The following is a 13,256-nucleotide window of genomic DNA, read 5'->3' as shown; positions in this document are numbered from 1 at the left end:
AGGTTACTCACCTATTTGTGGGTAATCCTGTGAGTACTGACCCACTGCAGGACTCTACCTTCAGGCTAAGACTCCTTGTCAATACTTCTTCTGCCCTCTCCACCAAGAGATGCTAGCCCCACAGTTGGGAACCACTGAACTAGGGTAAAGGATATGGTCTGTGGGCTACTATAGCTCCCATCTTATTTCTTATGCACCCCATTTCACCCATCATATGACAAGGGAGGGGGTCAAGAACAAGAGCATAAACATACTAGTCCACACTTAAGAAGCCACCAGGAATTAATTTGTTGAATATGGGATATGGCATGTTTATGTGGAATTACTGCCACATTTTCAGTGGTGGTCTCTCCTGTGTTCCCTGTTCCATTAGGAGCACTTGTATGCGTTTTGTCAGACTTGACTAGATGGTGCAAAGTAGTGATGTGTGGGTCGAGGTTCCCTCAATCCGCACCCGACCCTAACCTGGTCCGCTCTGTCCCCTGTACTTGTAGACCCACGCCCACCCACTCCACAGTGATGTCACAAAAGGGGCAGGGCAGGGTAGGCGTGAGTCTATAAATTCCGGGAACGGAAGCAGGCAGTGTGGAACCCACCCGCTACCCAGAGATTTTTTGCAGTAGCTGGCCTGCACATCATTAGTGCAAAGCACTTAGTGCAACTATATGGAAGGTTGAGGATTGTATTTAAACAAACAGCACTGTTAAATACGACAACTGCATCCATTTTAGTGAGGCCCCAGTTTGGGGCTCCGATTGTAAATGACCCCCTGTATTTTTGCTTGTTAAATTGTAATGTTGGGTGTGGTACGTTTAAATCAAACATTTTACTTATAAAAACATATTTGATTTATTTGTTTTTTTTCCTCAAAATGAATCTAATTGCTTCACAGCTATTAAGAGAGTTATCTTTGTGTGTATATTAGAGATGCTAGGTAGCCAGGAGATAAGGTTGTTTTTTTTACAGTTCACAAAGAGCAGAAATCCATTGCTAACACTTGATCCAAATCTTCTGCCATTGCATTTTTTGCCATGTATGGATAATCACATTTATGCAGTTATCCCATTTACCATAAAATTCCTGTTTAATGTTATATTTAAGACAGAATTATACCTACCAGCAAAAATGTAATTGTTTATGTAAACCACTGCAATAGAAAGTGTACAGTGCACAATGTCTTACTGTAAAAAGTGCTGGAGAGATGTTTCTTGGTGGTTCTGGCTCACTTAGTTCATATTTCACTTTGGGGATTTTTGTTGGAGTAAATCTACAAGAGAAAAGAAACGGTTCCTTTGCAGTTGCTAATTATGAACAAGAACAAAGCAGACTTAAAGGAGAAGGAAAGTCCTTTTATACCTGGGGGTGTAGGCACCCCCAAGTGATTGAATTTACTTACCTGACACCCCGGGCCAGTGCTCCTATCACCGGAAAACTGGTTCTTTCTGCGAGTACCACAGAGTGATGCTCTTCCTGGTTCTTCCTTCAGCTCTCGGCTGTGAATTCACAGTATAGCGAAAAGCCGAACTTTAATGAAAAAGCTGGCTATTTCATTCTACTGTGCATGCATGAGAGAAAAAGCAGGAAAACAACTGCTCAGTGGGGCTCGCTGGAAGAATCCCGGGCTGGTGCAGTTTTCTCTTGATAGGAGCACCGGCCCGGGTGACAGGTAAGTAAATAATGTGATCATTTGGGGGTTAGTAACTTTCCTTATCCTTTAATGTTAGTTACTTCTTAATGTGTGAATTCAGTCCATGGTTTTATAATTACTGTTTCCACTTGTTTTTAGCAGTTATGTTAGACAGCACAATCTATGTCAACATCTTGATAATATCAGTCTGGAGAATAGTTTGATCACAATTAGGGATGTCGCGGACTGTTCGCCGGCGAACTTGTTCGCGCGAACATCGACCGTTCGCGTCTGCCGAATGTTCGCGAACGTAACGCAACGTTCGCCAATTTGGGTTCGCCTTAGCTGGCGCTTTTTTTGCCATTTCTCCCCCAGACCAGCAGATACATGGCAGCCAATCAGGAAGCTCTCCCTCCTGGACCACCCCCACACCCCCTGGACCACTCCCCTTCCATATATAAACTGAAGCCCTGCAGCGTTTTTTCATTCTGCCTGTGTGTGCTTGGAAGAGCTAGTGTAGGGAGAGAGCTGTTAGTGATTTGAGGGACAGTTGATAGTAACTTTGCTGGCTAGTAATCTACTTGATACTGCTCTGTATTGTAGGGACAGAACTCTGCAGGGATTTGAGGGACATTTTAGGTTAGGTAGCTTTGCTGGCTAGTAATCTACCTTCTACTGCAGTGCTCTGTATGTAGCTGCTGTGGGCAGCTGTCTGTCCTGCTAGTGATCTCTCATCTGCATCTGTTCTTCAAACCACTGCCACCTAGCTGTGTGAGCTTTTTCACATTCTGTCTAAATATCAATAATAATACCGTCTCCAGAAACACCACCTGAGTGACGTAGTGTGATTTCTGCCCTTTACAGCACAAAACGCAGCGCTGTGTCAACAATGGATTTTTTAGAAACATATTTGCCCTTGATCCCCCTCTGGCATGCCACTGTCCAGGTCGTTGCACCCTTTAAACAACTTTAAAATCATTTTTCTGGCCAGAAATGTCTTTTCTAGCTTTTAAAATTCGCCTTCCCATTGAAGTCTATGGGGTTCGCAACGTTCGCGAACCGTTCGCATTTTTGTCCGGACGTTCACGAACATGTCCGCGAACATTTTTTCCGACGTTCGCTACATCCCTAATCACAATAAGGCTCATTTACAAAAGCAATTGTACAAAGTATAGTTCCAAGTGCTAGCTGTCATGTTTTTTATTCACAGTGCAGTGGTTTTGGACATCATCCAGTATAATAGCAGTCTTGAGGTGGTAGTAGCTCCAGGGTGCACAATTTGCATCAGAAAGTGGGATGCCACAGCATAGAAGAGCTCAACTATGCAGAAGTGTAAGGCACATTTTTGTATGCAGAAACCTTTAAAGGGACAGTTTACACTTAAAAACACCTTTGCTAAAAAAAGAACATAATATATAGAACTTAGAGCTCATTCATGTCCACGAGTAAGCAATGTATAAGTTTGCTTGTACATTCCATTGCAAATCGGTTGCAATTACGAAACTTGTGATTTTCGTTTTGTGCTTAAGTGCCACATGAAAAAATTCAGAAATTCCTGTATTTCTGCATCGATAAAAGCTTACATAGAGCACACGGTGCAACACATCAGGACATGTTACAGCATTTATTTCAAGGAGTAAAACTGGATTATGGTAATAGGACATGGTGAGATACTGTGAGCCTTATGAGTCAACTGTCTAGGTATCTGCAGGCTCGGACTGGGGGGCCCGGGGGCCCACCGGGACTACTGTCCAGGGCCCCCCTCCGACCCCCCCACCTCCCTACTGTGACGCGCTGAGTGCACATGCACCTGCGTCAAGGAGCCGGGTTTGTACCCGGTGTCCCGTCTGGCCAGTCCGCCACTGGGTATCTGTATATGACCAGGTTCAGACAACAAAACTCCAAATGGCAAAACACATGCGGCTCTATTCGTTTTTCCAAAGTTGCCTCACGAAGAAACTTGGGGCAAATTCAGAAAAACGAAGCACTACATATGTTTTCCCTCTGGCCATTCAGATTATTTGCGGCGGGAAAGCATTTGCAGGAGATTAGTTGCTCTAAAATATTAATCAGATCACTTAATATGGCTCCTTAGTGGATGTACTGACATTAAATGGAGTCAACGGAACAAACGGAGTTGAGGTAATTAATATGGATATATTAACAATAGTTGGAGACAAGGGAACAGCAGGAATTGAGGTAATTAACGGATAAACTTATAAACATGTTTATCAAGAAGAAAGCCAATGGTCAAATTTCCGGGCATATGGCCATTATTTTGGTATATGTCCACAATTAGGATTAAGAACAAATTCTGTTATGATTAATTGTTTTATTGTTACACTAGTATAAAAAGAGAGCTCAATTAGGGGGCTTTGGGACTTCATTTACAAGCAGACGTGTTGTGTAGAACCTTGTCCGATTGATCTGGCTTTGAGAGTTCACTGTATTTGGCCTGTGGTCCCCCAGCTGATGTTCCTCTCAAAATCTTGGCTAGACATTGCGTTGTGTTCAATCAGTGATGTATTAATTTTCTTACAATATATGATTATCATTTAATATTGATCAGTGTGTGTGTGTGTGTGTTTTATTTCTATCCCTGCACCTGATAAGTCTGCCAAGGAAAGCTTGGCAAGACAAATAGGCTTATTGCTACTTTTTCCTCTCTTAAGCTGGCCATAGACACAAAGATCTGATCGTATGAATCGATGATTCGTACGATTTTCAGATCGTGTGTGGAGAGTCCCGTCATTTTTCGCCCGGTGGAGATTGGTCATTTTCTCGATCGGACAGGTTAAAAGATTCCTGTCAGTTGCAGGTAATATCTCTGCGTGTATTGCAGATCGTACGATTTTCATTGGGAGACTGTCACCAGCTTTTGTTGGACATAACTTTCATACGATTGCTGTCAGGGGCAGAACATTGGCTGATCTGTTCTTTTATTACTTTATTTGATCGGAATGGTAAGACTTTGATCTGAATGGTTAGTGGCAGGTCGGGAGATGGGAAAGTCCAATGATTCGTACGATCATATCTTTGTGTCTATGGCCAGCTTAAGTCTCAGGAGCAGAACGCAATTGTGAAAATATAAGATGCCACAAAAGTGGTTCTTTTCTTTGTAAAGTGGAGAAACAGAGGCAAAAGCAACTCTGAGATCTCAGTACTTGTACCTGTACCATCAGTAAATGAGCCTCTTTCAATGTCTCAATGTACACAAAATGATTAAAACACAAATATGAAATACTTACCCATTGCTTATTCCCTGGATGCCACATTCAATTAAAATGTCCTTCATAACTAAAAAAACAATAATGTTAGGTCATTTAAATTTTAAGTACTGAGTTGAGAAAAAAATGCCTTAGTCATTGTCAAGTAGACTATACAAAATATATAGAGTAGCTGAAATGAAAGTTCTGCTTTCTGATACAGTTTTCATACCTTATAGCAACTCATGTAAAGGCAAAGTGAACTAGAGGTAGGTTGGCTGTGTATTTTACATGCAAACTGCTCGTTTTAACCAGTGGGATATGGCTTTGAGTCACATGATGAACATATAACAAGCATGAAAACTAGCTTGATGATCACAGTTCGTACTATGGCAATGTAGAATGATATCCTTTCACTGGACAAGTCATATAACCAGTGATAAGAGGGCTAATTTACCTATGCCGGGGAAGAGTGCATAGCACAATATGCACCCTTTCAAATTATTCTTTGGGAAATAATAAAAATAAATATTAAGAAAATGTATATACACCATATCTGATTTGTGTGTCTGCCCACAGGCCGGCGCTGTGCAGAGATAAGGAAAAGCAGATGGAAGTGAAGAGGTGTAGCTCCATCTGCAGAGAAAACACTGGCATAGAAAGGCTGAGACAAAGCCCAGTGTGCCATTATCCTGATACTATGGGGAATAATCTAATAACAGGTGCAAACTGTTCTCCAGATCAAGTAACCAGTAGGAGCTAATCATATGACAGCACGTCAGAAATATTGATTTCTGTGTGCCACAAGAACTAAAGCAAAGTTTCTGCTTGTTTGTTCTTTTTTTGCTTCAGTGTTTACCACCATTTTCCAAATAAACATTTCAAGATTTATTAAAACCAAATATAGTAAATGTATTGAAAAATGCAGACTTACTAGGTTGTCTGTCTGATGGGTTTATAAGCTTCATCCCCATGACATCATTGAAGTCACCATCTTCATTTTTTCCTCCAAAAACAAAGAGCTTTTGGATTTGATAAAACAAATATATATATTATTCTAAACATGCATTCTTGTGTTTTTGAAAAACAGTTACCTGGGGGCACATTTACTAAGCTTGAGTGAAGGATTCGAAGTAAAAAAAACGTTGAATTTCGAAGTTTTTTTCTGGGTACTTCGACCATCGAATTGGCTACTTCGACCTTCGACTACGACTTCAACTTCGATTCAAACTGAAAATCGTTTGACTATTCGACCATTTGATAGTCGAAGTACTGTCTCTTTAAAAAAAAAATTGACTACCTACTTCGGCACTTTAAAGCTACCTTCCCCATAAGCTTTCTAAGCTTTTTTTGATTGAAGGAAAATCCTTAGATCATTGGATTAAAATCCTTCGAATCATTTGATTCAAAGGATTTAATTGTTTGATCGAAAGATTTTTCCTTTGATCGTTCAATCAAAGTATTTGCGGTAAATCCTTCGACTTCGATATTCGAAGTCGAAGGATTTTACTTCGAGGGTTGAATATCGAGGGTTAATTAACTCTCGATATTTGACCCTAAGTAAATCTGCCCCCTAGTGTGCATGTTTCATCTATTTTATATTCATTCACATTAATAATATATTACAAAAAGGAAAACCTCAGACATGCACATACAAGGCAATTGCATAGTAGCAGTTACTCAATCCAACTCAATCCAATGGCAATTTTAAAATGCTAAGCAGGCCATTTGGCCATTTTGATCACTAAGCTGCAGTTTAAAAGAAAGAAATAATCAGATTTTCACATATTTGCACTTTTCATTTTTACTAGTTAAAATACAAAAATACAAGGTCTATAAAATATAGACCTAATCCAAAAATGTAATTTTGGAATGCAATCACTTCTTCGTACAAGCACACAACAGTTAACTTACATGGCTGTGTAAAACAAAAGCTGTATGGCCATATCTGCATGCTGGAGGGATTCCAAAATAAAGTGGCCTCTTCCATTTCATTTTTGCTATAAAATTAGTCAAATTAGAGAGCATAATTTAAATCTTCTGCTTTGTTATTTCTCTTTTAAATACATTTGTGTGTGTGTGTAGTATTTGTCACTCATTGTGCCTCTGTTTATGCCTTAAAGCCCTTTGCCTTTGGCTCCTTGTGATGTGAAGCCAGAATGTTTCTTTAATAATTAATAGGGGAATGGTTCAGTGGGTTGCCTGGCATCCCTTCTTTCCTGCTCTGTATATATATAACATGCAAGATGATAGTGTACCTGTAAGGTTATTGCTGCTCAATTGTTCTTATTTATTTCTCCCTATCCCTCTGGAAGTGTGTAAGAGCATGTGCATCCAACAGTAATTATAAGGGTGACACTCCCTTGCATATTTCTGGCCAAAAATCTTTGGGATGCTCTATGCTCTTGTGGTAGTCACTTGAACCACATCGGTTTTGAAATTTGCCTCACACTTTTCTGTTTGCTCAGTGATCAATACTTTGGGACTTGTATTGACAAGCATTTGTGAGGGGTAGGTACAGTTACTGCGCATAGTTTGATCCCTTTGCACCGAATGGGATTCAGGTGAAGGATAATTGCTGAACCAAATCTGGTGGATGTGCATGGCCTGCTTTATTAATCCTGATCTCTGTTATTTCCATTCCTATGCATCACATGGAAGGTAGTCCACACTCCATGCAGATTTACTTTAAGAGGAAAAATGTCGCATGGATTGGATAGGCTAAGATCTGCAAAATATTTCTTCACTACATGAATCTTAACATTCCTGTTAGACAAATACAAATGGCATCCTTTATGTAGTCAGATTTTTAAAAAGTCTTCTTTTTTTCTCTATGGTTCAGTTCTTTATATCAATATCCATTCAAAATCTGACAGCAAATGTTTCCAAGTTAATTTACGCTTTTTCTTTTTACTGAAAACCATAAGTGACTTAGCTTACATTATTTATATGGCTCACAGAATTTTTTTCAGTATAAGGTTTATTTAACGTTATGCTTACCAAGACTTAGTTTCATTACGTCGTATTTCAGCATTTTGGTACCATGTTCCGACTCTTGAAATCCTCCAAACAAGTAAATATCCTGTCAGTGTGATAAATGTAACTTCAACTTAAAATGAATGTCCCTTCTACTGTCATTGCTAGATAATTTTACTGTATCTATATATATATATATATATATATATATATATATATATATATATATATATATATATATATATATATATATATATATATATATATATATATATATATATATATATCCTTGATAACGGTCTTAGACCAGGATCGACATGTCGATCCACACAAAATTAACTTTTTGAAAATAAATAAGTGATTTTTTTTAAAATCCGGTGTGCGCTGCTTACAATTATGGATCTCTGAGTATGCGACACTGTCAGCACCCGGTTCTGAATAAGTTAATAAGTGTGCAATAGACTCTATCTTTCAGATATATATATATATATATATATATATATATATATATATATATATATATATATATATATATATATATATATATGCGCCCTGGTTCCATTAAAACAAATCTTAAAGCAAGCAACAGTAACATCAAAGAATGAAAGTGTTTTAAAGTAGTTCAAATATAATGTAGTGTTGTAAAACTGGCTTAATTGCTTTAGAAAGGGTCGAATTGTCGCCAGCGACACATCGCACCACTTCTCCAGGCGCAAATTCGATACCACTACGATAATTTACTAATTTACGCCCCCGGGCGCCGAACACTGGCGACTTTTCGCTAGTGTTACTTCGGCAGTATGAGCATTTCATAGCGAAGATGCACTAGTGTTCGTTTGTGCCTAGCGAAAAATTGTATGGAGGTCTTTATTATAAATGTTGCTGCAAATGCTTGAAGTTACCACTTTTATTACAGATGTCCAGGGAACCTTAATAAAGTCAAGAGAATTTATATATTGTCCTACACATGGGCCCACTGTAAAATTAATGTTCCATTTGTTAGAAAATGTCTGGAGAAAACTGGAGAAAACCGGTTACCCAAAAAAGTTTGTTAGGACTTTTGCAGGCAATCCCGCTTAAAAAAAGGAAAAGTCGCCAGCGTTTTTTGAACTTTAATGCATTTTCGGCACACAGGATATGATGTAAGTGACAGAAGATTAAGGAAGATCTAGCTTCTTTTTAGCACTTCACCTGGTCTGAGGTGGCGAAGTCAAATGAGTCAAAACGAGGTAACGTTCAGTAAAATCCGCACTTTACTGAATTTGAGAGTAACAACCATTCACCAGAGTGAAAAGTCGCCTGGCGACAGAGCGCAAATGAATGTTAGCAACAGTCCCTTTTGCTACCGAATTGACGCCTGCACCTGTTAGTGAATTGGCGATGTCCCTGCGGATGTGATTTCTGCTGAAAAGTCACTATCGTTAGCCACTTTGCCATTTAGTAAATCTGCCCCTTTAGGCTCAGTCTATAGTAATAAGTCAGATCAACTGGACTTGCTGTATTTTCTTTTTCCTTGACATTTCCTTGTCATCTGACCTTCACAGACACATATGGGCAAATTTACTTATCTCCGAAAATCCGCTAGCGTTGGCTTCGCACACAACGCAACACTACACCAGGCGTAAATTCGTCTGGACAACACTAATTCATGAAGATCCGAAGTAACACACAGGATACCGAACGCTTGCGAAGTTGTGCTAGCGATAATATGATCAGCAGCCCGAAATTACGCCAGCATTACCAGGAACTAAAATCGTTCGACTTCGAATATCGAAGTCGAACGATTTAGCGCAAATCCTGAGATCGAACGATCGAAGGATTATTCGTTCGATCGAACGATTAAATCCTTCGAATCGAACGATTCGAAGGATTTTAATACAACGATCGAAGGAATATCCTTCGATCAAAAAATCACAGGCAAGCCTATGGGGACCTACCCCATAGGCTAACATTGACTTCGGTAGCTTTTAGCTGCCGAAGTAGGGGGTCGAAGTTTTTCTTAAAGAGACAGTACTTCGACTATCGAATGGTCGAATAGTCGAACGATTTTTAGTTCGAATCGTTCGATTCGAAGTCGAAGTAGTAGTCGAAGGTCGAAGTAGCCCATTCGATGGTCGAAGTAGCCCAAAAAACACTTCGAAAAGTAGCACGTAAGGAGAGCACTCACCCGAACTCCAGAGAACAGGCTCCGACCACCAGATTAGGCTGTGCTAACAACGCCGACACGCCTCCGGATAGAGCGTAACAATTTGTATCAATGAAAGTCTTTGATCCACGGAGCAACAAGCCAGGTCGAAGATTAATAAATTTTCATTTTATTGAGGATTAAGTATTATACATGATAGTAAAACACCAACAGTGCATCAAACGCAGTCCATGCTTAACGCGTTTCGTAGCTTCAACGCTACTTCATCAGAAGCATCTGATGAAGTAGCGTTGAAGCTACGAAACGCGTTAAGCATGGACTGCGTTTGATGCACTGTTGGTGTTTTACTATCATGTATAATACTTAATCATCAATAAAATGAAAATTTATTAATCTTCTACCTGGCGTGGTGCTCCGTGGATCAAAGACTTTAATTGACAAAAAACACTTCGAAATTCGAAGTTTTTTTAATTCGAATCCTTCACTCGAGCTTTGTAAATCTGCCCCTTAGTGTTTTAGTATTTCTGGTCAGGTGATCTCTGAGGCAGCACAGATAGAGTCACGAAATGGTGGTTCAAGGCAAGAGATGTAAAAGGGCAATATTTATGTAAATATATATTCCAGTTTGGTAAGATTCTTTAATATGCCACTTAATATGATATGAACTATCTGTTGGTTAAGTGTTCATTTTGGGGGTATAGTTTTCCTTTAATAAAATAAAATAGAAGTGATATTGCCCTACACATGTGCACACTGTATAGTTTATGTGCCATATGTAAGGAAATGTAGGGGGGAAGCCGGGTACCCTAAAAAAAATTTACGCACAGCGCCAGCATTTTTTGGGATTAGAAGAATTTTCAACAAAATTTCAAGTAAATCTTATTTACTCCATTGCACTTCGCCTGGTCTGAGGTGGCAAAGGCAAGTCTGGCAATAGAGGTAATAGTCAGTATAATCCGCATCTTAGTGAATTTGCATAGTAACGCTCTTTCGGCAGAGCGAAAATTCGCTGGCGCTAGAATGCATAGTTGCGCCAGAGTCTATCTCCTTCGCTAGCGAAATTACGCCAACCATTGTTAGTAAATCGGCGAAGTGTCGAAATGACGTCACACTGGTGAATTTTCGCCAGCGTTAGCCACTTCGCCCTAAAGGCTCACATTACATAGCAGATAAATTCTGTAGAATATACTGGTGTTCTACAGAGTTTATCTACTATCTGCTATTTTACCTGTGCCATTTAGCCCTATTTCAATTGCCTCCATTGCTACACAGCAGTTTATTTATACACACAATAGTAGTGTTTCTGAAGCAAACAGAACAGCTTTATCAGTGCAGGGCAACAGAAAATGATATATATTTATGTGTATATATATATATATATAGTTAAGGCTACAGCATAACATGATATTCATGAAAATAAAATTCTTTATACAGATGGTTTGCAAGTTGTCACTTGCTCAATGTTATTTTGTGACTAGGGATAGGGAGAATATGCTAAATGTACACAGTAAAACTAAAACAGAGTAAACAATGCTTTACCTTGTCGTGGTGTGCTGTAAATGTATGGTTTTTTCGTCCACTTGGTTTTTCTCCTTTCACGTCACACAATTTCCATATCAATGTAGCTAAAGTGAACAATAAGAAATAAACAAACCATAAAAACAACTTTTTGATAATATATTTTTCTACATTAACACACTTCCAAAAACAGTGGCAATGAAGAAACACACAGGAAGGATGAGTCACTGGGAAAAGAGCAGAGTGTCCCTTTTATAGAGGGGATGAGGTAGTGGGTTAAATGCTCACACGTTTTCACAGAGGTGGTGAGATAAAGTGAGATTCTATTTCAACTGGAAGTGTCATTAAAAAGAGATCTGACACTTTAAAAGAGTCCTTGGTTGAAGTGCTAAAACTGCTGTATGGAAGGGCAGAGCTAACAACTTGTTTTACAGATCACAGTAGCAGAAAAACTGACCATTTTTTCTACCGAGGGGGTGACAATTTACAATTTCCCTGGGTTCCTTGTGCAACACTTGTGCCAAAGGGAATGGCTGCACTGTGCGCCTGATGCTGGATTTTTTGTGAACAGCATCAGGGGGTACAGGGCAGCACCTGATTAGGGGGATGGGTAGGGGGTGAAGTGAGGATGTCTAAGTGTCACCACTGCCTGCCCCTCTTGAATAGAGTACTGCACAACACAGATAGCACTCTATTCAAGGGGAATAGTCAAGGGTATCTGGGCTCTGAAAGGTGCACAGAGGTCTGCATCAATTCTGCAGATTTATTTGCACTTTAATTGTGTTTTGGCTTCACAGTCTTTCATTTTCAAATTTTTTATCCCTTGTCTTCTCCTGATTCTTCATCTTTTCTTCTCTATTTTCACTTTCCGTTAACCTTTGTTTTGCTTTCTCATGTGCATTTTCTTATTGACCTTTGTTTATAGTATAGATCTGTTTATGCACTTCTTTTCTTCTCTCTTTTTCTCCATGTACTATAACTTTTGACTGTTTTTCTTTTCTGTCCTTTCCTGTTTGCTTTCACGTTTTGTCCTGTTTTCCATATATACATTTTTGGATTTGCAGCCGATTCCCTTACAGTATATGTTTTCATTATTTATCTCTTGTGTTTTTATTGATCTGATGCAACTATTTTGCTGGTCTTGTTTATGTAGCTGTGAGGATGAGTATGTGTGCTGTAATTTGCTTTATATGCGTGTGGGGTAAAATATACTATGTAATTATGAAGGCAGGCCTGGATTTATGGAGAGGCCACCAAGGCCCGGGCCTAGGGTGGCAGCATTTTAAGGGGCGGCATGCTGCCCAACCACACCCACATTGGTTAAGAAACACTGGGGAGGCGCAGGAGATATGATAGTTTTTAAACATTCCTGTACACCAATCCCCATTGCTCTGGTCCCAATGATGACAATTCGATTGAATCAAAATGAGGGGGGCGGTGATGAACGACAGTGGGCCTACAGGCGGCTGCTATGTAAATCCGGCCCTGTATGAAGGAACAGAGTATCCATGGCAGACTCTAGAAGATTAACTTTCATTGTTTCTTGCAGATTTTCATTTGTCCAATATGTCAGTGATATCATCTGTTCAATGCTTTGTAGGGTTGAGCCAATAAAAAAACATGGATGATCTTTGCTGAGAAATTAAATTACCTGTATCAAGCACATATACATCCGTGTTGTAATCAAATGCACTGGAGCAGCCTCCAAACATGTATATTTGTTGTCCAACTGTAGCAAATGCATGCCCCATCCTAAGCATAAAGATAAAAAGAAACATATAAA

The 13,256-nt window shown here is 39.4% G+C and overlaps 1 protein-coding gene across 1 annotated transcript in view; it reads right to left on the bottom strand.

The window, feature by feature from the left end:
- LOC108714819 overlaps nt 1-13,256 on the bottom strand; it is a 45,289-nt gene that overhangs the window by 12,527 nt on the left and 19,506 nt on the right. The window contains exons 10-16 of the mRNA XM_041584676.1: nt 13,125-13,225; nt 11,495-11,580; nt 7,834-7,915; nt 6,748-6,833; nt 5,768-5,855; nt 4,876-4,924; nt 1,183-1,267 (exon numbers count right to left, since the gene is read on the bottom strand). Coding sequence (XP_041440610.1) covers nt 1,183-1,267; nt 4,876-4,924; nt 5,768-5,855; nt 6,748-6,833; nt 7,834-7,915; nt 11,495-11,580; nt 13,125-13,225 — 577 coding nt within the window. The remainder of the gene's footprint in view (nt 1-1,182; nt 1,268-4,875; nt 4,925-5,767; nt 5,856-6,747; nt 6,834-7,833; nt 7,916-11,494; nt 11,581-13,124; nt 13,226-13,256) is intronic.

The sequence above is a fragment of the Xenopus laevis genome, chromosome 1L (assembly GCF_017654675.1).
Source record: "Xenopus laevis strain J_2021 chromosome 1L, Xenopus_laevis_v10.1, whole genome shotgun sequence".
NCBI classification, from domain to species: domain Eukaryota; kingdom Metazoa; phylum Chordata; class Amphibia; order Anura; family Pipidae; genus Xenopus; species Xenopus laevis.
The sequence above is the reverse complement of the archived record's forward strand: the minus strand, read 5'-3'. Positions and strand labels throughout refer to the sequence as shown.